A 25,774-nucleotide genomic window follows, 5' to 3' on the forward strand; every position below is an offset into this window, starting at 1 on the left:
TATTCTTCAGGTGATATGAGGCGCTCCCAATGCAGCCTCTGCAGAGCTCAAAGGGTGCAACAAGACTCATTCAATTGTAAGACCCATAGGAGGTCTATTTTTAGCTTGGGGTTGATGAGAAGCCCTGGCCCCTCTTTCATTATTATTTCAGTGAGGCACCATGCTGTTACATCCAGACAGGCAGAGAGATGTTCCGAAAGAAAATGTCAAGAGGTGCGGCCATCAATTGAAGGTGAGGGTGAGTCAGTGGCCTCCTATTTTCACTAAAGCTGGATGTACAATATCTGTGTGTGTGTGTGTGTGTGTGTGTGTGTGTGTGTGTGTGTGTGAGACCCAGAGGAAAATCAATTATCCACTTTTGGGTCTCAAAGGCCAATGTCAAAAATGAGGATAAGGTGAAAATTGGCAAAGGATTGGGGGGATCTTCATGAAACTAGGTGTTAATGTTCCATAGGCTGCACACAAAGTTATGGGTCACTGGCAGGAATAAGAGATGTTGGTGTGGGGCTGTGGGCAGGGTTTTCACCCACAGCTGCATTTATTAAAATCTTTATTTTCTAATAGATTGTATGGATTGACGCCTCAGTGGCTATAGGCATCTAGAAGAGCGTTTGTGTATCTATGTACTTCCACAGCTCCATATTTGGGATAGACTGGTGTCATCAACATGATGTCAGAGATCCACAGGGAAACCATGCCGTTATTAGTCCCCATCTTGTTTTCTGAAACCAGTGTAGGCCCTGTAGACTGTAGCAATGAACCGCTGCAATCCTTTGGTTCAAGAATGTTAAATTATTTAGTCTGTTGACATAGTTTCCTAAAGTGTTCAGAATACAAGATGGGGGAGGAGGATTAACTGAATTAACAAGTGTAGGTAGAAACCTTGAATGCTCATTCACTTTGCCAAGCAACCTTTATGTTTAATAATGCTCAAGTGCTATTTCACTTTGCCGATATAAATCATTGCATACCTTTTGTGTTTATGAAAGAGATAACATCTTTACTGAACCAAAGCACATCTCTGTGTTGGGTAGACCTAAAGTACGAGACTCCCAAGCAAGGCTGCATTCTCCCACAGTTCTTATGAGATCTTATGAGTTACATTAAGTCCTAAACCCGTTTAGGTTTAGGACTTAATGTAGAGAAGAAAGGAAAGGAAGCGGCTAGGAGACATTTCCTTCAAACGACAATCCCCTTTGTGCTTTGGAAAGTGGATTTATCTTGCATGAGCAACCTCCCACCCTAAATGTTTCATAATGTAATGAATTGAGAGGCCGAGCTTGGATCTGAAATATGGTGCTGCTGTGAAGCGTGGGATCACAACGTAAATCATGTTCCCTGTGTGTAAACACAGACGCGTCTGACCCGAAGCACCTCACCTCGTGTTACTCACATTACAGAGATGAGAGTAAAATCAATGGGGCCCGAGCACTGGGAAATATCATTAAGATAACGATGCTTCTCAACCCTTTTCCTGACTGACACTTGATTCTTATTCCGTGAGAGAGGGGGGAAAAAGGGGTGTTGGGGCAAGGTAGAGCTAGAAGACGACACATCCACAGAGAGTGAGAAAAAGGGAGAGAGATGGAGAAAATGGAGAGAGAGGGCAGACGGATAGCGTTCTCATCATCTGACGAGATACGAGGAACAAATGAAAGGGACAGGGGTGAGGAGGGTGCACAGATCCTGTAATCGTCATCAATCTAAGCGTGTATAAAAAAAGAAGAAAGAAACACACAATTTTCTCCCGCAATAACATGTGTGCCATTCTCCTGCAAGGCACCGAGAAGCACGGCAGTGGCAGCAGCGTTTGAATTTAGTTGGATAAATGCCCCTGTGGCGTCCGCACTCTCAATCTTAATCTCCTGCTTGTCTTGTGTGACATGGCGTTGCATTTCCACGACAATCCAGCTCGTAGCTATATAAATTTCCCCATTAGCTGTTGACAGGATCTGACAATAGCCTCACGGCACAATCGGCACATAGTTCTCTAGCTTCTGTAGGTGCAGATACGATGACACTGTCTCTCACACACACACACACACACACACACACACACACACACGCGCATGTGTGTGACATTTCCCAGTATTGTGATACAAGTGCTCTCTTGCAGAGTTTGTCTCGTGATATGAAACGTGTTGAGCATACCGCGTACGTGTTTGACAGGCAGCTAGAGAGATGGCTAAATGATTCATGTCTCCGTCATTGACAAGTGTGAACCAGTGTGTCACTACACCAGGGTCCATGGACTCAACGGGCCTTTCACCTTCTCCTTCAAGCCCTCTGACCAACATAATGTATGAGCATGGATAATTCATACATTCTCAATGAGAGGATGTCAAATAAGACCATGTTTGAATTAAATGACAGTGTACTGCAGCATGGCAATGCATTTATTTATTAATGTCTTTGTAGGTACGTGTCCCGAATTATTTTGTGTCACACAGGCTTTGTGATGAGCCCAAACTAAACATTTGTTCACTCTGTGGTATGTCTGGTAACTGTACAGTACATGACACATACTCTACATGAGCACACGGTACTGTACTTGTATGTGTAGGCACACAAACAACCTTGAAGATTTCCACAGTGTAACATGCATTTAGTAGTGTGGAAGGTACAGTACAATGTTTTTATGTAGCTTGTACAGTACGTACAGTATCACTCAGTCTTACAATACACCAGATCAGGACAGTCCAAACAGTCCAAAACAGGGACATTTCACGTCGAACCAGTTCTGGCTCAACAGAACAAAACAAGAGTTAGCTCAAGGCTCCCATCATCCATATGATGATATCAGCGGCGTCATTTGGGTTCCCAGGGGATGGCCATTGTCACCCCTAATGTGTTCGCATTTAACTTCAAATCCAGTTATTTTATGCATTGCATATGTTTGCACATGATTCTCGTATTAGATTGGCACTGAGTGCATCTCAATCTACACCATGTCCATCTACATGTGCCATGTGACACATAGCATGTGAGACAGGTTTTCTTGTCTGTACACATACATTCATTAGCCATGTCCCATTTTGGCCATGCATTATAGGCGAACATTTTGAAAACATAAAAAATAGCAGATCTACAAGCTCACAATGTGTTGCATCGTGACACGCTTGCACATCTGCTATTTTAGCAGTTTTCTTTTCAGTGTTTTTTTGCCACCTTCAATTTTTTTTCTGAAATGACGCCTCTGACATCATCCAGGTCCACAGTTTCACACAAACCAGTCTTTTCAGCATCGAATGCCATCGCACGTCCCATCCTAGTATTCACTGTACGTACACAGGATCGGCTCTGAACACAAGAGCACCAGCATGGTCTTTCCATCCCCAAACAAATCCTCAGACCCTTCCGATGAAGAACCTCTTCCGCGTTCCGTTCACCGTGGTGCCTCCTGTCGGTCACGTCTGCCGGGGTGCCAGGGGGGATGCTGCCTCCGGGGAGGTGGTGTTGGTAGGGAGGGGCGAGGGGCTCCAGTCGGGTTGGTAGAAGTGGATGTCAAACGTCCTTGCCCAGTTGGCGAAGACCCGCTTCTCTGTGATGAAGCGGTGATGGCTGCCACGCCGGCCACGCTCGTGGGAGATGTACATGGCGCACTCGTCCGGCCCGCGGGGCTCGTAGTAGTGGTACGGGACAGAGTGGTGCTGGGGCTCTCTGGGGGAGGCCGGGACAGAAGGAAGGACCACAAGAATAGAGATGGGAAGAAGAATGTGTATGGGGGGGGGACAGACAGACAGACAGACAGAGAAAGCAAGACAAGAATGAGTAAGAAGAGAATGAGCACTTGTATTGTTTAGAAATACAGTTTTGAACGGCTTCTTATTTTTGAGGGGCGTTAGGCTAGCGCCCCTCAGAAACATGTGGCAGCCAAGTCTATGGACTTTTTATGTTTGCTTAAAAACAGGACACCAGCTGTTTGCGTTAAGCAGTGACGTCATGTGGCAGCCACAGTGGGCGCCCCTTCACAGCAAGTGTGATTGTTTTATAACTGATGCTGTAGCAGTGATATATTTACTAGTACTGACTATAGCTAAGCTCATTAGTTGTAAATGTCTACATTGTTATAGTAGGCTATATTTAGACTGTGGTCTGTTTTGTTATGCCTGCTAATATTTCTTTGTGTGTTGTAGTTATCTCAGTCATACAGTACCCAATAACAGTGTCCAATAACAATTATACACTCAGCTTATTATGAGAACTTTCACTAATGATTTTATTCAGGAGGAATAAACTGGTATTCCTTCTTGATAATGATCATGCACGCTTGAATTATTGGCCTGAACAATGAATGTGAAATAATACTCTCATGGACTGCAACAAAGCTTTATCGATGTATTTTTACATTATGTACCGTATGTGAGTTCACATTATGGAAAATACTGTATTAAGAGTTTCCTTTATGAGTGTTGGCTGAGTTGGAACAGGCTGTGGTACATTCGGTAAAACTCTACTAATGAGGCTGGCTGATTTAGCTGCTAGGAGCAAAGTACAAGAAAATGTCAATTATGCCTATCCCACAATTCTTTGCATTTACAGAAGGCATACATCACATACTGTAGATGTGGGGCTATACAGTCTGAGGGAAAATAAGAACTTTGCTCAGAAAGTTAGGAATTGATTAGCCTGACAGATGTCAGCATTAGGGGAGTAACGATATAGTAACTATCAAAATATCTATTTTAATTTTAATTAAAGAAATCTAAGTATATCGATATGTAAACAGCAAATATCATATCGTTTGACTTTGTATTGTATCGTTTTGCAATGGAAATAATCGGTATCGAATCATTTTGCAATGTAAAATGTAAGTCTCTCCACACAAAGGGACTTTGATGTACTGTATGTTCTAATAATCTTTTCTAAAAGTTATTTACTGTATTTTATATCATTGCAGTCGCAATTGAAAAACATAACATAATGTAGTATTTAATATGAGATTTATGACCATTTGAATTATACAAGCACGAGTTTTGATCTGACATGTTGGTCTGACATGTTGGATATGTATCGAAAGCTTATTTCATAGCAAAGTTGAGTTGGCAGTTTGTTATTTCTCCGTCCCTCCCTAGGATGAGACTGGCCCATATGCATTATGACCAGATCCTACACTTTTGGTTGAAGGTTAAAATCATACTGCATCGAAAAAATTCTCTCTCTCTCTCTCTCTCTCTCTCTCTCTCTCTCTCAGAGCCCTCTTGTAATTTTTGCTGTTGGACTCCTGCCGAGTCTGTGTGACCTATAAGCTACTAAGTAATTCTGCCCTCTAGAGTGATAGATTGATTTATGTGCAGAGCGAATTAAATTGAATCACGGAACCAAGACAACCTCACCTGGCGGTGCTACAAACCAGTGGTTAATGTTTTCATGTCAAGGACCCCTAAATATAATGTATTAGCAACAAGTCAGCTTGGCATTATATACGTATAATCTACTGTATCAAGTTTTCCTTTTTCCTGGCTGTCTGGAATAGTTTTTTGTTGCTATTTTAAGTGTTGAGGGGTGCTAGCCCTCCCATTTCCGGGTTTGTGTAAACACAAACATTGAAGACAAAAGTGAAGACGGAAAAGTGAGGACGGAAATAGTTATTGGCCAGAATGAGACGATCAATAATCACAATCAAATAAAAAGTATATATAGCATGAATACATATTATCATGTGACTTCTGCAGACCTGTCTGGCCCCAAGCGCTGGGTGGTCGAAAAAATATAGTGCAATAGCCAATCAGCCTCTGTCAATCATGGGCCTGAGCGCAGACACTGATTGGCTCTTCCACTTTATGATTTTTGTGCGAAATGCTCATGAGCGCTTGGGGCCAGATCGGTCTGCAGAAGACACATGATGAATGATTACCAGGATACTTTTCAGTTTCAGATTCCATATTCACTACTATTTTATATTCTGCTCATTGCATTGACCTTGAAAAGGCTATGTGGGTTTTATAGATGTGTAGGCATCTCATCAATGGTCTGTTGCACTGGCTTTTCTATTCATCCAGATTGATTAGAGACTAATCAATCTGAATGAATAGAAAAGCCAGTGCAACAGTCTAATCATTAGATTATCCATGCTAAATTGATTTAGATTAACTGATATTATTTGTAAAAAGTCTCAGCTGAAAGTATTTTTATACTTTTGTGCATGTTTGCTGAGTAAACTTGTGAAGGTGTTCCATAGGTCACTGGTGAGAATCTATACATCACACCAAGCTAGAGCCACACAGAAAGGTCAGGCAATCGTATTGGACTGCTAGCACCCTTTACAAAGCCAGTTTAATTTGTTCCCCTCAGGATGGACATCTTACCTAACCTAGAATTCAACCATTCAATGTAATTGATTTTTCTTTTTGAGTGGTGCAACCACTCCAAGAAACAGCAATGTGTTGGTTAACCTACCTATGTGGCCATGAGCACCAGTATGACTGAATACCAGTAGGGGCACTGTTGTGCCAGAAACAGAGAGAGAGAGAGAGAGAGAGAGAGAGAGATGGTATTAGTGCTGCACTGTTGCCTGCTAATGAGAAAGAGAGAGAGGAGAGTTGCACCACTCAGTTCACACGGGTGTGATTTTTTCTTTTTCTTTTAGGTTTTATGACCTCAATTTCACCCAGTGTTTTTGTATAGTACAGTATATTATTTCTATAATATACTATTTGTATCATCCTTTGACTCCAGGACTATAGTATATTATTTGAATAATACTATTTGAATGTGTGGTCATGAGTGACGTTTGTCCTGCGCATTTACCCATTCCTATACTATTAGGAGCAGTGGGCTCTAAAATACAGAACATTTTTAGTTTTTTAGTCTGTTTAGTTTGTGTCTATTCATACAAGTTAAATTTTTAACATTACGTTGCTGATGATGACATCATACCTGCAGAAGTCGGGGGCGACCATGCCATAGACGTTGATTCTATCGCACAGCTCCAGGGCTATGGTCATGGTGAACCAGCCTGTACTCAACCATGAGTTGGAGACCCGCCTGCACATAAAGGAGAGACAGAGAGGATTGTTTAGACAGGGGTGAGATGTGGAAAGAGGAGGTACAGTACAGTACAGTATGAAGCGAAGACAGCAAGGAGGACAGCGTGGGGAAAGAGGCAATGAGGAGTAGAGTAGAGGAGAAGGTGAGAAGGAGAGAAATGATTGGAATGCAGAGAGAAAAGGTGGGAAGAAGCGGAAGAAAGCCAGAAGGGTGAAAGAAAGAAAAGAAAAAGAGTACTTCAGGGTCCAGCTATAGAAGGAGAAACCTGAGAAGCCACATTTGTCATAATTGCCATTTCTTGCATAATTATGATACATTTTGATGAGAAATCGTCAAATCCCTTGTCAGATTAATATGGCCAGAATAACGATTTATTTAAATCCAGAGGTCGATTTTTCAGACTGCAAGATCATTCAAGTTCCCCTCACGGCTTCATTAAAATACAAATCCATCCCACATATCGACGGATACAAATGAACCCCGTCAAATGATCAAAGTCTTAATCAGAGAGAAGTCATGCTCTGCATACAGTGCAGATAGCTGGCAAATGACTTGGATTCAGCGCTTCAATGATCTATCTATTATAAGGCTGACCGATTCTTGGGTTTTGCCAGCGAGAAGTAATGAAAGTTGGCAGAAAACGTGTAATATTGAAAAGGGAATGGAAGGTTAAGATGGGTAAAAAGCCACTCACTAACAGGGTTTGAAAACAAATTTACTGCTTTATATCTATCTATCTCTTTTTCTTTTCTTCTCATTTTTGTGGAGTGGTGCAACCCCTACATTGAGGAGCTATGTGTGTCCCTGGCTGGCTGGCTGTGTCTGTCCGAGCATAGCGTTTGGTTATTTTTCACCACCAAGTGTCACTGTTGCGCAGTCACACACACACGCACGCGCGCGCGCGCACACGCACACGCACACAGCACAGCACAGTGCTGTAGTAACTCTGGATAATTAAGCTCTTTAGTTGCGAACGCAGTGAGCACTTATATGAGACCTAGCAGATCATGTCTGTCCGTGCGTGCGGCTGTGTGTCCCCCCTTTGTGCCCATATATGGAGCTGAGTGATTTGTTTGTGATTGATGCAACACACTCCATATTTGGACGTATAGCTGCTTTGGGGACTCCTTATATGGTTATGGCTAAAAACTTAACTTAAAAAAAGAATAACTTAAAAATAAATCTTAAAAAAACCCAAATATGTACGAGCTGCGTTCGCTTCCCGCGTTTGCGCGTCTTACTGGTCTTTATATACATGACATAGCCTATGACCCTCTTTAGAATACAGCAATGTATGCTGTATGTTTGCATGCAAACTCTGCATGCTAAGTGTACAGTAAGTGAACCGTTTACAAGACTAAAATATAGGCTATTCAAATATATAAACACATTATATTTCTTATATTTTTACATCTCATTTAGATGTCCCACATACATACAGTAAAACCCTTATTGTCAACAGATAGTGATGTAATATCCATGGCTTTATTAAATGCAAAAAGACAGCCTGGCTGCTGAACCGGTTCCAAGTCCTGCACTACATTCCAATCAAAATCACTGTCAGCTTTATGTCTGACATAATAAAGGCAATATGTCAACGGATTTCGAAAAGCTGAAAGTTGCCTTTGACGGCAACAACCGTACATTTTATGAAATTCTACCATCTCATACTGAATTGGTTCCATGGGCCCTGGTGCAATAATAAATGCCCTGTCTTTCCGAAGCCCTGTCTAAACCTTCAAATGAAATCAAGCTTTTAAATAAATAAATAGGAATATCAACAGCAATTTCCGCAACAGCAGCAATAACGTAATAATATAACTCCAGTGGATTGGTCTATTGTTGTCTATAATCACTACAAGTCACAGCCAAAGATTTTAGCCGCTGGTGCCCAAAGAGAAGCTGGCTCTCTGGAGCCAGTAACACACTCGCAGTTGAGTTGTAGAGAAACTTGATTGAGCCCACCCATTGACTTCTCATGAAGCATTCATGTGCAGTATTCAAACATCAACATCATGATGACGACATATAGTCTGAAAACGAACACTGCACACTTTGTTTTAGCGGTATGTATACCAGGGCTGATATGCACATTGTGTGTTGTGTGATAGTGTGATCATCAGATTAAGTGTTTTAAGAAGCAGTACGGTGAGGTAATTTGTGGATGATTGTCATATCAACAATATGGAACAGCCTTGATCCCCCTGCGGTTGTTAGAGACATTACATCAAGTAGTGTTCATGCCTTCAAGAGGCTGAACAAACATCTTGTGACTGTAATCCCACAAAGCTCTTACTTAAAGGACTTTTAATCATCCAACATTCAGTTTATATATACCCCTGTCTGAGTAGCTGCAGATCAGTGAGTATTATTCGCATAGCCTGTATCTGCCAAAGCTTAAAAAAAGAAGGAAAAAAAAGAAAGAAGCTATAATCAGTCTGGACTGATTTCTGTATTTCACTAACCAATTACAATGTAGACCACATTTGTATGGTCTACATCAGTGGTTCCCAAAGTGGGGCCCGGGGACCCCCAGGGGTACCTGAGGGAGTTCCAGGGGGGACCCATCTATTTTGTTCATGTTCATAAAGTGCTAAAGTGTTTAAAGCAGTGGTTCCCAAACTTTTTCATGTCAAGGACCCCCAAATTGACACTACTTAGCCCGTGGACCCCCATTTGAAAAGATATGCCAGGGACCCCCATAAGAGAAGACGTACACATTTAGACGTCTACATTTAGACGTCTACATTTAGACGTACACATTTAGACGTCTACATTTAGACGTCTACATTTAGACGTCTGTAACTCTGTATACATTTAGATGTCTACATTTAGACGTATACATGTAGACGTCTGTAACTCTGTATACATTTAAACGTCTACATTTAGACGTCTGTATACATTTAGACGTCTACATTTAGACGTCTACATTTAGACGTCTGTAACTCTGTATACATTTAGATGTCTACATTTAGACGTATACATGTAGACGTCTGTAACTCTGTATACATTTAAACGTCTACATTTAGACGTCTGTATACATTTAGACGTCTACATTTAGACGTCTACATTTAGACAGTGTCCCCCTGAGTGCCTCCCCAGTGTCCCCCTGAGTGCCTCCCCAGTGTGCCCCTGAGTGCCTCCCCAGTGTCTCCCCAGTGCCTCCTCAGTGCCTGCCCAGTGTCCCCCAGTGTCTCCAATAGCAATACAAGAGCAATAATACAAATTAATCTTAATGTATTAATCTTATTAATTAATGAATCAAATTAATTAATTAATTAATCAAAATTGCGGCCTGTGCCCAGCACCATGCCAAAGCTTTTTCCTGCAGGAAACACTGCTTGTGGTTGTAAATATATTGTTATCCGTGTTGCGAGGATGAGAGGGTACCTGGAAAAATATCTACCCCAAAAGGGGTACCTGGTCCAAAAAAGTTTGGGAACCCCTGGTCTACATTGTTTCTTTGTTCTCAGATCTTGTTTGAATTTTTTTTATAGAAATGCCTAATGTTGTTACTGGTAGGGTTTCTGAAGTGTCCACATTCCTCCTACACAGACCGAGTAGATTATTATTATTTTTTTACCTTTGATGAGGACCAATTATATGAAGTTAGGTTGGTGAATGTTAGTAGTGGTGAAGTCGTCCTTTAACAAACTTCATTATTTTTGAGGGGCATTAGCCCCTCCTATTTTCAGCTTTTAGTGCGTGTGCACAAACTTTGAAACATTAAATTACCATTGACAATGAATAGAACATTTTACATCATAGTGTAAACACAAACATTGCGTAACACAAACATTGATGACGAAGATGAGTACGCAAATTGTGATTGGACGGAATGAGATGATGTATGATGTATGATGATAAGAGCGCCCCTCACTCACTTCACACAGGTGTGATTTATTTTATTGCGAACGCAGTGAGCACTTATGAGACCTAGCAGATCATGTCTGTCTGTCTGTGTGTCTGTCTGTGTGTCCCGCTATCCAAATATGGAGTGTGTTGCATCAGCAATCATTCAGCTCCATATATGGGCACAAAAGGGGCCAGGTCCACTCAGCTCCATATATGGGCACAAAAGGGGCCAGTGATTTGTTTGTTGTGGACCTGGCCCCTTTTGTGCCCCTCTTCCCGCGTTTGCGCGTCTTACTCGTAATATAAATCAGCCAGTCATAGTATCAGCCAAAGATTTGATTTAATCTACAAAATAGAATCTTATTATAGCTGATAATATGATACTGCTGTCAATGTTTGAATTATGTTTATTTTAAGTACTTTTTCATATACTGCTATGGTAACACTGCAGGCAGTAATGAATAGTACAGTATACACACGAGTAAGACGCGCAAACACAGCGCGTGCTGACTTAAGAGCAGAAAATCATTTTCAAGGATAGAACCCTATACATATCTGGGGGCGGCATACAGCTAATAAGAGTCATGTAATTAGATCATTTTTACCAGTGTGGAAAAAATAATAATAAATGCAGCAAGAACAGCAAAATAGTTATAAAACAATAGTCATAACACTGAAAATACAGCAGTGCTTTTTTATAAAAAGTTATCACATTTATCACACAAATCTACTTGCAAAATGCAGCTGTGTTTTTGCCCCAGTAAAACAGAGGAGAACAGCACTCAGGCAGGTAGCAAAGCCTACCTCGACAAGAGCAACCAAGCATTCACCTTGAAGCACTGCTCAGTTCTGCTTGATGGGATGACCAATTCAGAGAAGGATTTATCTTAAAAAGCATTTTCTCCCTCATCTTCTGTTTTTCTTTTCTTTTGTGTCTGCAAACAGTCATCATTTGCATTTTTTGAATACATATTCTCCACAGAATACAGAAGCATCGCCACTGCCCGCCTGAGGAGAGCCTGCCTGTGTCAGAGAGCGTAACAGGTTCCTGTACACATGGAGCAAATGGGAGGGCATGCTGTGTCATTTAAAGTTATCTATTGGTAAGTACATTTACTTTATATTCTAAATGTACTGTTTGAATACTTTGAATATTATTTTTTTAAAGAAGGTACTCCAGTATATTAACTCAAGTACAAATTTGACAGAGCAACAGAGTATCTACTTTGAATCAAGTATGGAGTTGAGTACTACACCACTGGTGATATTTGCCCAGGGGCTTTCATGTCTACATAATCACTGTCACTCCTGGAACAAAGGAGCAAACATTGCTACAGTATTTTTAAACACATACAGAATCAGTCAAGTCCCCAGTCAGTCTGATAAATAATGACAATGTGTGAGACTCTGTCATGTGTCAACCCAATCTGATCCCATCACTGCCGACAACTAGAATTGTTAGTTGTTGTTTAATTAAAAATAATTAAAAATACATTATGCAAACAAAATTACAAAATATGTTAATTGGAAAAGTTTCAAAGAGACAACATTTCACATCAAGCAATCCGAGAAGCTGGACATCGGGATCTTTTCATCTTAAAGCGTGAATAATTGCACTTATGAACCCTTACTTGTTTAAATATTTATGGACATGCTCATGAATAATTTTATGTGAAATGTCAGACTCTTGTATCTATGGCCTTCTCCCCAAGAATGGGAGGCTAGTATAATAACTATGGATGTGAAGGTGAATCATTCATGTGTCCCCGATTTGTAGCTTTTCAGACAGGGGCTATTCAAAGCGTTTTCATCTAAATTCACCCCACTCTGTTTGTCATCTGTGTTTAAGTTTTAACAGGATATCTCAAAATGTGTGGATGTGAATGGATGAAACTTTGTCGAAAGGTTTTTCATGGGGCAAGGAGGAACAGATTAACTTTCAAATTCTTACACAAGAACTCATTTGTTCACTTATAATCACTTTTCAGGGATCTTAACCAGAACTGACAACTTAAAAAAGGGGGCACGGCAGCGGCAATGGCCTCTATGGTATTATTCTGTAAGGAATATGGTTATCTTGGAATATGGCTATCTTTAAGTAGAACAATGCTAAGTCGTCTGAACTAGCAGTTTTTTAAATTTATTTAACTTGACTAATTCTTCACAAAATTCACATACAGAAAAAGTACGAATGCCATTTAGATCTTTGATCGCAAAATGTGGTGAGACTGAATCAAACTGTGAGCCACAGTACACAAAATGCTCATTAAAACAATTTCAACATTGTAGATGTGATAGTGCCAGTGCCAGTGTCTGTGGAGAATGCAAGGAGGTAACTCATTATATTTTCTACCGGCAGAATAAATATTTGATGGCTTTCCAGCATTTCCTTGGGTTGTTTAAATTGTCCGTGGTAACTGAAAGATAATACTATTTTGAGCTTTTGATGTGCAGGAATTTGATAATAGCCTAAAAATGTTTTGTTGTCTCCACCAGGCCAAATTTTTGCTAAACACATTATTGGAACAAAATGCCTCAAATCATCCAATTGCCATCCAAGGCGTAAGAATAAATGGCACCCTTTTCACATTGGCCTATTATAGCACCACCAGGAAGCCACAACCTGACCTGCCTTGGTGGAGACCTGTGCCCAGAGGGGCACTTTATCTAGTTTCTCATGTAGTAGTCTACTAAGTCTAGGAAAGTGGTTCTCAAACTTTTTTGGCTTCAGTACCCAATATCCCAGATTTCTGAATCCAAGTAGGCCTACTCTCTTTAAAAAAAAAATTTTTATGGGGGGGGTTTTCCGGCGTTCGCCTTTTTTGTATTCATTTTTTTATAGAGGGACAGACAGTAGGCTGACAGGAAATGGCTTGACTATAGAGATAATGTGTATCGATTTGTGTGATGTTTGGACAAAATATATCAAACTAGACCACTCTACCTGCTTAGCTCTATCCCACCAAAACACTACAACTATTATAACATCCTATAAAAAAGTACTGTTTAACCATAAGAACAGTTGCATAACAACAAGGTGGGCCTGTTGGCATTTGACCATTTCCAGTCAAATCTAACACAATAAAGAAGAAGAAAAATATGAACTTAAATCAAATTGTAGTTTGTTCTAAAAGACCACCGGAGGCTCATTCAACTGGATGATATTTTCCACACACTTATTACTGTTACTGAAACACACTTGATAATGGGCCACTATACATAATTACAGTGCTGTAGTGCTCATCGCTGATAGCATGTAGTCTTTATTACCATGCAGGGTCTTCTCACACTGTACCTCCTTCCAAATCTCCAAAGTAAGTGTATTGTGCAAGTAATTACAGTGTTTAGGTCAAAGTGCTATTGTTTGGAGGCCTGGTAAGGTCTCTTTACATTAACCTGACTTGCCTTGTGCATATCCTTCTGTCTGACTTTAGTCCTGCAAAAGTGCTGTTTTGTTCTGATGCCACTATATGCCTTACATGTTTGAATGCTGCTCATACAGACATATGTTATAAGCTTGAGTTGTTTGCAAAACGTTACATTTTGTCGACCACGATGACCAAGCTGAACTTTTGCTGAATGTTTGCTTCACTTTGCCAGGTCTACTGCCAGTGCTTTGGTCCGTGGACTCGCTAGAAGCAGTATTTTGAGAAGTACTTAATGGATCTAAGTTTCAGTGGGATCACGTTGCTCACAATCTTGCAAAGTGGTGTGTTAAAGGCCAAACTATAAGACCTCAAGGAGGCTCTACACAGCCCACTGACAGCTCCCAGTCATTACAGCAGGTCCTACCTTATTTCTACGGTTCAATTATAAACACGCTGAAATACTGTCTGTTTTAGATTATAGAATAGATCAACTTCCACCACAGTAATTTTTCACCGTTATGATCTCCAATTTTCTGCAAAATCCGACCTCCATTGACTTCCTGTATGGAAGTTTTAAACCATTATGTGAAAAATCTGGGATTGACTTCCTTTGCCTATACTGGCAGGCGGCAGCGTGCACAACAAATTTGTCACTGAGCGGTTTATGAGATTAGCCTGACACACACACACACACACACACACACACACACACACACACACACACACACACACAGACCCTAGCATGGCCACGTACAGTGCCACACCGTAAATGAAAACCTGCCCACGAGGGCAGACTGGCAACTTAGAGATAGGGTGAGAAGTTCAGTCACGCGGGAGAGACTCGGAGTAGAGCTGCTGCTCCTTCGCCTGGAAAGGAGCCAGCTTAGGTGTTTCGGGCATCCGATTAGGATGCCTCTCAGGTGTCTCCCTAGGGAGGTCCTCGATGCACGTCCCACTGGGAGGAGACCCCGGGGCAGACCAAGGCGCAGATGGAGGGATTACATCGACTCACTGGCCTTGGAACGTCCTGGGATCCCCCAGGAGGAAGTCACTAATGTTGCTCTGGAGAGGGAATTTTGGAGCTCTCTGATAGAGATGTTGCCATCGCGACCCGTCTACGGATAAGCGGTTGAAGATAGATGGATGGATGGATATTCACAGGCTGAGATTCTGCAGGATGCATGTCGAAGTTATTCGCCAAATCCTCTCCCCAGTAATTTCCCCTGTGATGTCCGTCTTTAGCTGGAGTCAAATTCAATCTTCACGAACATCTCTGAGTGAAGACTCTGACATGATAGTAGTGTATTCATTAAGCATTAATGCCCACTAGGGTGACTCTCTAAATTACAGTTCTCCAACCTCTCATAACTCAACAAGAAACTGATTATTTATTTATTTGTTTGTTAGTTTATTGTGAAACAGAGACAGATTATTGACAATGAAATTCTTCTGGTAGAAATGTAATGTAATAAAAGTGCCCATACCCTGTGGCCATCATCTATCTAAACTAGACAGCAAAATCTGTATTACCATAGCGTGATATATTGAAAGAGCCAAAGGGGTGCCATGTGAATATGGAATATGGCCACTGCAGCACTCTTCTCATCTTAACCACTTGAACGCTCTAGACTAAAACGGACCTGAGTTGGCTATCTTCTTGGACTGCTTTTTTTTCTGTCTATACCAAATGTTTTTGCCAAAAACAGCCGAGGGGCTCACTCATGACCATCCTGTAGATCGGATGAAACATCACAACTGTGGGCTTTAACTTTAAATGTCTGCAATTGGCCAATTCCACAGTTTCCACTACATTCGATGAGTTGGAGGTTAGTGGGACACTTACTCCCTATTCTGCAGGGATGATTGCTGTGTGATTATCATTTCACAAAATTGACGTGACCTGTCCTTTGAAAAATATTTAGGAATTGAGTTCCTTGGCCTGCTGGCAGCGCATACAAGAAATTTGATATTGATCGGCCAAGTATAGTTATAAGATTAGATGTCGACAGACAATTGACACACACGCACACACACACGCACGCACGCACGCACACACACACACTAACACTGTATTTCTCCACTCCTAACTCTTATCTTGTGTTTCATGCTAACTGCTGTCGCTGCAATGAAGTTTTATCTATGCACACACACACACACACACACACACACACACACACACACACACACACACACACACACACACACACACACACACACACAGGTGAGATAACCAGAGGGGTTATGAGTGGATGAGGAAACATGACCCTAATCACTGTTATCAGTGGGCATGAAATCACCTGCCTGAACCAAAGCTTATGAATAAACTACCTCCTCACAGATACATTGTGATGCCTGAATATCAGAATAATTTTATTCACCAAGCACAATAAATATGCAGGAATCTGACTCGCGGGCCTATTCCTGTATGTACATTCGTTGCACATAGAAAATCAATTCATTCGCCAACTACAGTATAAGAGAATGCACACGGGCACACCGCAGGGACAGTGTGCCGTATATTTATTGTCCTCAGACAGTGGTGGAAAGTAACAGTGTACATTTATTTGAGTACTGCACTTAAGTAAATCTTTTAATGTATCTATACTTTACTTTATCTATACTTCAATTTTCTTCCCCAATTAAGTCGTCATGCTAATTCATTCCTCCCCACACGCATTGCTGTGTGTTGTCACTGCTGTTGTATCGTACTGACTCACCTGCCAGTGCAGGAGCCTACATCTGAAAATGTCTTGAGCCAGTGAACCACATAAAAGATTGGTATTTTTTCCACAAATTTCATTTTTTCTTTTTAAATATTAGTTTAAAGTTGTCCTATTCCTCCCACCCAACACTCTGCTGACAGGTGCCACCCCAGCCCGTAGGAATAGTGACAAACCACCCGGCTGGATGCCCTAAGCATTTTCAAAAGTACAAATTTGACAGAGCCATATTTGAGTCATATTTGACCAGTGTTCCCCAGGTTCTATGTTCCCCAGGTTCTATGTTCTCCAGGTTCTATGTTCCCCACTTACCTTAGGGTTTAGGGTTTGGGTTTAGGTTAGGTTTATTGTTGTACGCGGGGAACACAGAACCTTTTTTGCGCGGGTAAGTGGGGAACATAGAACCTGGAGAACATAGGTATACGGTCCCCATCTAATACTATCTAATACTTATCTAATAGTATCTAATACTTTGACCCAAGTGCTAGAGTTGAGTACTTTGTCTGCCACTGTCCATGGAGCGTGATCTATTGATAATGTACCACAGAGGATCCATTGCCCCATTATCCCTCTCCCTGACTCACCTGTCCTTGCCCGTCTCCTTCTTGAAGAGGTCGTCAAACTGCAACATCTTCTGCCAGGAGATGATGTACACCTTGAGCTTGGGCAGCACCTGGTTCATCAGTCGCAGGTTGTTGTAGACCAGGCCTTTGCCATCGCGCCTCATGTAGCTGCTCGGCCCCCAGAAGACGAACACGGTGTCCTGGCTGGCGTTGAGCAGCTCGTGGCGGCTCCGCAGCACCCGCTGCATGCTGGAGTGGGCGATGACCCGCAGCGTGGTGCGCTGGCCCGCGTCTCGGCCGTAGCCGCGGGCCGTCGGCGCATCGTTCATGCGGATGACGCACTCGGCCCGGTCGATCTCGGCCCCGCGCCCGCCACCGATGAGGTGGCCCGAGCTGGTCACCAGGGCACACGTCTGACAATGCATCTTCAGGGGCTGAGAGGCAGAGATGGGATGGTGGTATGGACAGATGGACCATGGACGGACAGACAGACACATAGAGAGGGATAATCGTGAGTAGGAAATGGAAATTAAAAAGATAAAGAGAGACAAAGAGAGGCCAGGAAACAGAAAATGTTTAGAGCAGAGTCAAACAAAAGAAGAGAAAAGCTAGAACTTTTTGGCACAAAAAAGTATTGTCTGTAAATGAATATTAAATATATTCATAAATAATTGGTTTCCTGACTTTCCTCATACCCAATGGATACAGCTTTTCATGTTCGTTTTACACTAGGTCTATATTTTCTTCGGAAGTCGCAAATGTGTTTTGAAAAAAATATATTATTCCATTAATTTCTTTGCAACACTCGTTCCGAAAATTCTATTTTGTCCTTGGTTTATTCAACAATATGCAGAGCAGACAGAATGCACACCTTTGGGAGTGGGAATGCATCACACTGTGTGTAAAGAGGAAAATGCTTTGTTGATAAATGTGCTGCGATGCTATGGCTCTCAGGTTTATGTGGCTTGGCATATTCCCTTACTGGTGGGAGATATTCCTTTTGGGTCTTACTGAGGATTTGCCTCAGAAACTCTCACATTATACAGTACACCCAGTCATGCCTGTACTGTATGTTCACACACATTGCAATGAATTATTCCACACATGTACCATGCCCATTGTAATTCATAGAGTTAATGTAAGACCAAGAAAGATAAAGACTGTGTGTGTGTGTGTGTGTGTGTGTGTGTGTGTGTGTGTGTGTGTGTGTGTGTGTGTGTGTGTGTGTGTGTGTGTGTGTGTGTGTGTGTGTGTGTGTGTGTGTGTGTGTGTGTGTGTGTGTGTGTGTGTGTGTGTGTGTGTGTGTGTGTGTGTGTGTGCGCACAAGTATTCATGTACTGTGCATATGCGGCACTACTGTATGTGCTATTCATGCAATAAGCAGCATTATTTGTATGTGTGCGCACTGTGTAGGCGTGCGTGTGTGCGCGTTCCTGCTGTTTGTGAGTGTGTATGTGTGTTCGGGTCTTCCCTCTGGAGGTGCCCTATTTCCAGCACATCTCTCCAAGACAGCACTTAAAGTCAATGACATGCAAGCCAAGCCCAGCGAGCCCAATAATGTGGATCTGAAATATTGCCCAAGACACAATAGTTATTTATATGCTCATAACATCAACGAGTATTTACCTCACTACGCCTATAACATTATGGAGCAATGATGGAGTCTAAGCTTTAGCATACATGTCCTGACTTTGACATAGTGCAGGTTTAACAATGAGACTGGTTTGTATGTCGGGGTGGAAACCTTGTACTGTCCAAAACCGTTACTTTTAAGGAAATGGGGAAAAATTGCCTGTGTTCTAGTGGGTCCAATGTAGTTATTATTTAGTCACAAGCTCTTGTTTAATACTTTTTATTGGTTAAATATTTATAAAACCCACAGACAGACTTAACCACTTTCAACCTGGCATACCTATATTTTCAAAACTTTTCAGAAAGAAAACATAAAAAGATTCAATGTGGAGATACAAGGTTTCTGCCTGACTGTGGCGGTTAGACAGACAGACGGACAGACACAGAATGGTGAGAAAGAGAGAAGAGAGCAGAGTTGAGAGAGGGAAACAAGAGAGGAAAGGTTACAACGTGACAGTGCAAGGAGATGAGACAGATATAGGGAGAGATGGTCTTGAATTGAAAGACGGAAAAAGGAAGACGTGTGTGTGTGTGTGTGTGTGTGTGTGTGTGTGTGTGTGTGTGTGTGTGTGTGTGTGTGTGTGTGTGTGTGTGTGTGTGTGTGTGTGTGTGTGTGTGTGTGTGTGTGTGTGTGTGTGTGTGTGTGTGTGTGTATATAATCTAATAGTGTACGTGTGCGTGTGTATATAATGTAATAGTATACATGTGCGTGCAGTGCACCCACGGTGCTTGATGAAGTGCTATTATAATGAGGTCCTAGTGGTGTGAAGTTGTGAACCACCACCAACAGAATGCATCCATTCATTCTCTTCTCCTATGCTTTCCTCCCATTTCTCTCAAGGCGCAGCCTCCCCTTCCTTACCAGGGTCTGACAGCAGTCCAGCGGCAGGAACACACAGCACCCACTGGAGCAGGTCAAAAATCTCATTTTCACCCATGGGGACTTTTTAAGTGGATCCACAGGCACTGTTCTCTGTCTCCCTCTCCTTCCCGTCTACCCTGAAAGTTTAAGTGGGCCAGATTATCCTCTTCAAGGTGTCTGGTCAGACTATTACTGAGAAATAGCCTGGATGGTTTGGTCAATGCTCTCTATTTCAACCGCAATTATGTGGCCTTCCAATATGGTTGTTGAGAGAATGGACTCTCTGACACAGCCGCACAGGGGTGGGAGTGGAAGTTAATTTGCTGAAATTCTGAATTGGCCTGCAAAACTAATTTAGGAGATTCTTAACTCATTCGAGAGATTCTGAACTCCTGCCAAACTTGCTGAAGTCATTCGAAAGATTCCAAACTCCTTCCAAACATGCTGAACTCGTGCAAAAGATTCCAAACTTCTTCCAAACACCCTGAACTCATTCTAAAAGATTTTGAACTCATTCACGAGATTCTAAGGATCATTCCAAACATGCTGAGGTGATTCTAAAATGAATGGAGATTCTGGAAATGAATGTTTCATTCAATTGATAATTCTCAACAAACGCCCCCGTTCCCCTCAGAGCGGACACAGGCGATGTTTGTAGATCTATGGCTTTCAGCTTAAAACAGCGATAGCGCCCGAATGGTGGCACATCCAAAGGTGCCCAGCTCAAGTCTGTTTTCAGACTGTTACCACAGTCATAATTAACATATTTATGTAATTTGTTCTTGTAGTATTAAGTGGTATAGATCTCAATACAATTGCATTGAAGTGTGTGAAATCCCCAAAACGCTGTTCCAATTGCGAAGGTCTTCTGTTTGCCCTTTAAGAAAAGACAAAGAAGAGGAGAGGTACAGTAACCTCGTTCCACTTGTGGCAGAGCTGTCCTGGTTTCATTAAGGCCATCCATTCAGGGCGCCCCAATAAAAGACAAATGAGCTGTGCTGATGGAGATGAGTCACCACCTTCATCCTCATCCACTGGAGTGAAAAGGCTAGATAATGAAACCGCTCTCCTCTTTTATTTCAAAGGACTATTGCAAATGGGCCCCAAATAATTACAGATTGTTTCTTAAAAAAAAGAAAATTTGTTTTCATTGTGATACTGCATACCGGTAGTATACTACGTTCACCATTGATCCAACCCATAACAAAAGTAGTCAGATGGGTGGGCCGCAATTCGCAAATGCTTTTGAGATTTGCAAGTGGGCCATGATCCAGAAATGGTTCTATTCAACATTCAGTCAGCATCTGAGCCCTCGTCATCATCGGTTCGTTCATCAGTTTGTATGACACATCACAGCCTAGCCACCCAAGTTCACCCAGCCAGAGCCCAACCCATGCACAGCCGGGGGCAAAAGAATTTCATGGCCATGAGAGAGCTGCAGGTATTAACCTGGAAGAGAGAGATCAGTAAAGGAAGGATAACACTGAGGACGGCTAAGTACCTGTTCCAGCCAGACCACCCGGAAAGGATGTTTCCTTGAGAACAGAGTGAGGCAATAGTGTTAAGGGAGTTGGATCAAACAGAAAGGGGGGTTGTAACTTGTTATTAGACGGCACATTTGTGCTACTTTAAAATGCTGAATACGCTTCAAGTCCATTTGTTTCATCTGAAGACTTTTGTACCAATGTCTTTTTTCTTTTTCTTTTTTTTTGCCATTTGCCCACATAGTTACTTAATTATGTGGTATATAACGCTTTTAAGTGAGTTCCAGACAAGAGTTCATGTGTTCCAATGTTGTTGAGAGGCCCACCCCACCGCTGCTGAAAGAATCGCGCAGACTTAGAATAATAAATATTATATGATTGGTATTGGATTTATGCAGATTAGCTGGACTGATTTGTTCAGAGGAGTCCATTGCCTCCCACAGGCAATAACCAACATTAAAAACGTGCGTGCATGTTTGTTACGGGGAGTAGGAACATGAAATCAGATATAAGTTTCTTCTTTTATCCGCCAAGCTCGGGCCGCCTGGGGAAGAAGCAAACTTAACCATTATGGCTGACCATGGCCCTCTTTTAGCACAGAAATAGCTTTCAATTGTGGTTATTGATTTTATGTGGGTGAATCTAGTGGGGAGTGCAATTGAGTAGGGGGGGGGGGGCTTAGTGAGAAGTCTGGGTCTTCTAGAATGCTGGGATGAGGACGAAATGGAGGATATGGTGGATAAATGTGAGCACTGAGAGGCTGCAATCATCCAGCCCAGCATGATGCTGTCTGTCTGTCTGTCTGTCTGTCTGTCTCTCTGTCTGTGCTACATGGGGACATGACAAATTATAGTAAATACAGCCCTCTTGCCTTTAGCCTCTTAAGATGCCTTTTATTTCCACACAATGGCCCGGACATATTCCAGAGAAGAATCGCTGCTGTGATACTCAAAAGCATGCCATGTTCTTTTATATGAAATAAGATGCAAAAAGGCATAAATCGGGAGAGGCGTTAACCAGAGAGCTAGAATTATATTTAATTGCAACAGTTTGCAACAGTTGGAGGCAATGACCAAGAAAAAGGGGAATTCAGCTGCAGTTTTAAAAGGAACCATTTAGAGAAATCTTCCAATTCTACTACAGTATTTGCTGGCTGGCTGGCAGGCAGACAGACAGACAGAAAGACAGACAGACAGACAGACAGAATGCAGACAGACAGACAGACAGACAGACAGACAGACAAGCGCTGCAGGGCAGCGAGTATAAGGAGCTAGAGATTAGATCCTATAGAGTAGACTAGAGGGATGTGATGGAGGCACCGGAATGGCAGGGAGCCTGGGGGCTTTCAATGATTACAGTCATTTGAACTATTATTACATGTGGCTTCTATTTGCATACTATTACTACAGGCCTATTACTGTAGCCCTGGATATACTAATGCTGCAAAACACACAATCTTACAATCGGTGTCTCGTGGCCTTTTAAAGTACAAAAATAAATATGAATGTCAGGTAGACTGTTTTGTCAACACTTTACCTGCAGACAGCTCCATGCTGGTTACAACTCCTGGTACTGAGATGAGACTATGTTGGCAAAACCATAAACCTCATTCTCTTGCACCCGTGAATCACATAAGGATATGTGCACAGAAAGCAATCTTTGCCTAGCCTCGCATATCCACCCTAAGTCTCTCAAGCTCAGTTTTCCACTTCAAGATATTATTGATATCCATTGAGAGTAGACTGAGTCCAGCACCAGAAAACGATGGAGTCTAGCGTTGATGCTGCTGTAGGCCTATAAATAGTTCAAATTTGAAATATGTCCCCTATAGGGTTCAAGTATAACTTCCAGGCTTTAATTGGCTGTGCTTGTTGTACATTCGATGCAATATTAACTTCGACTGACAACACTCACAACCAAAGCCGATGCCATTTCAGTCGTGCCAGACCACAGTGTGTGAAGCGTCATTTGTGGGCATGGCTTCGCCTTGCCATCATTATCATCATTCTCGCCTCACACGACTGATATTAGGTCCTTGCTAGCTAGCATTTAACCTTTCCCATGTTGTTTAGATGTGCCGTGTGTGAGCACTGAGCAGCCACTTGTGAGTCATAGTGGTTAATTCAATCCACCCTGCATGGACATCTCATCTTCACATACTGTTTTTCATTTTACTACATTTATTCACTTTCTACATTGCGTGGCTTGGCTTTTGGTCAGATCGCCGCCCCATACAGACGTGCCATTACAGAGAACTCAGACAGACATGCACCGCTGAGAGCTAATGAACAAAGGAAGAGAGTGTAAGGAGAGGAAGAGGGAAGGTGCATCGATATGAACCATGGCCAGTCAAGAAGTCAAGCCCCCCTGCACACACAAAGATGACAGCTCCTGCCGTGGCAATGCGGTGGTCTTAATTAGGACAGAATTTCCTGCCAGCCCCCCTGGAAAGAAAAGACAACTTTGATGGAGGGCAATGAATAACAATACCCATAGGTCAAATTAAAATACCCTGACTGAAGTTTGAATGGGACAAGAATGGGAATGGGCAAGAGATGAGTGACAAGCACTGCTGGTGATCTTGTTAGGTGTGTGTGTGTGTGTGTGTGTGTGTGTGTGTGTGTGTGTGTGTGTGTGTGTGTGTGTGTGTGTGTGTGTGTGTGTGTGTGTGTGTGTGTGTGTGTGTGTGTGTGTGTGTGTGTGTGTGTGTGTGTGTGTGTGTGTGTGTGTGTGTGTGTGTGTGTGTGTGTGTGTGTGTGTGTGTGTGTGTGGGCTGAGTCGCGTGAGGTGAAAAAGGACTGAGGATTTTACGGTGGTCTATGTGTGTGGGAGTGTGTCTGTGTTTGTTATGCATGTGCAGATGGTTGTGTGTGTGTGCATGCGTGCGCGAGTGCGTGCGTACTGTACGTGAATGTGTTTGTGGTCGTGCATGCGTATGGATCCACATCTGTGATGCTGTACAACTGACGTACATTATCTGTGTGTGTGTGCACGCATGTGTGTGCATGCGTTCATTCATTCATTTGTTGATTTTTTTGGTTTGTTTGTGTACAGTACATTGTGGCTTGTAGTTCATTGAGGGGCGACTGTTCAAATATTGTCTAACCCAGTATGGAGAAGGGCACTTCTTGTATTCCTCAGCCTTCACTCGCCAGCCCCGCTGCGAACAGAACACTAAAATAACACCTCATGTGTGCTCCAACATTGCCCTGAAGGTGGGAGACCAAATCATTAATCTATAGATTTCCTCATCTCCTGGACAAGGGGCAAAGAACAGAAAAAGATACGGTCAGCTCCTACTTCTCCCACTCTCCTAACCTTGTCCAGCGGGGTTGACCCCAACAATAGATCAAACACGTCCGCTCTGTGTCTGTGAGCTCTCGCCTGTATGTGCTGCTGGAAACACGTACAGACAGGCACCCCAGTGTGTCAGGCCCATGTAAGTGCAGATGCATTCAGGTTGCACCTTGTTACTGCTCACACTACTCTCCCTAATTGGCTACATGTCAGCTCGCTTGTTGCCAGCACAGGTCACCATATTATACATCATACACTATACTTGCTTCCACCCCCAAACCCCCGCTCATGACAGCGGGTGAAAAAAGTGAAATATATAAAGGAAAACAATGAGAGAAAGACAGATGAAGGGAAATGGATAGAGAGCTGGCTTATTTATGCCTAACAACCGCGTTATACAGCAGAAAGGTGTTTGTAGTGTAAATTTCGCCTTAACCACATTAAAGTTTGTATCACTATTTTGGGCATGTCGTGGTAATATAATTCACATGCAAAGGAAAGAGAGAGAGAGAGAGAGATACAGACAAGCTTAAGTGTGGGAGAATTCGAACAAAATGAGGAAAGTTCAGACCAGGCCGAGAGACCCCCACAAACACATTTACCCGCTGGGATGATTGCTGGAGCAGGAATCCAAAAAGATGAGACGCAATTTAGCTGCTAGGGGGGAAAACATCTCCCCCAGCTTCTGTCTGACGCTGCATCAGGAGACATGCCGCCAAGAAGACAGTGGAAGGAACTCAAGGGAAGGGTATGATTCTGAAAGAGTGTTATTAGAGAAAGCCATAGCTAGAGAGTGAGGGAGGCAGGAGAACAAGATGGGAGAATGGAGAGCAAAGAGAAGCAGTCAGAAAGAAAGGCGGAAGAGGGAGCGTGGAGAACAAGGGAGACTAAAAAAGAGAAGTATGGGAGAATGAGACAGTGGAGAGAACAAAAGAGAACATGTTTGACAGAAAGAGAGAATTCCTGAGGGTGGTGACGAGTAACGTGGGCGAGGGAGGTGAAG

General features: G+C 42.4%; 1 protein-coding gene across 2 annotated transcripts in view; it reads right to left on the minus strand.

Annotated features, from left to right (window-relative positions):
• Nucleotides 1–2,443: 2,443 nt before the first annotated feature.
• st6galnac5a (ST6 (alpha-N-acetyl-neuraminyl-2,3-beta-galactosyl-1,3)-N-acetylgalactosaminide alpha-2,6-sialyltransferase 5a) overlaps nucleotides 2,444–25,774 on the minus strand; it is a 37,816-nt gene continuing 14,485 nt past the window's right edge. The window contains exons 1-4 of one of the 2 annotated variants that reach the window (XM_080778032.1): nucleotides 19,991–20,272; nucleotides 17,518–17,930; nucleotides 6,880–6,987; nucleotides 2,444–3,660 (exon numbers count right to left, since the gene is read on the minus strand). In XM_080778032.1, the coding sequence (XP_080634158.1) occupies nucleotides 3,408–3,660; nucleotides 6,880–6,987; nucleotides 17,518–17,930; nucleotides 19,991–20,056 (840 nt within the window). In that variant the 5' untranslated portion in view covers nucleotides 20,057–20,272 and the 3' untranslated portion in view covers nucleotides 2,444–3,407. Of the gene's footprint in view, nucleotides 3,661–6,879; nucleotides 6,988–17,517; nucleotides 17,931–19,990; nucleotides 20,273–25,774 lie in introns of those variants that run through there. The other variant, XM_080778031.1, reaches the window with a different exon arrangement.

The sequence above is a fragment of the Protomyctophum bolini genome (genome assembly GCF_963924005.1).
Source record: "Protomyctophum bolini genome assembly, chromosome: 12".
Taxonomy (NCBI): Eukaryota; Metazoa; Chordata; class Actinopteri; order Myctophiformes; family Myctophidae; genus Protomyctophum; species Protomyctophum bolini.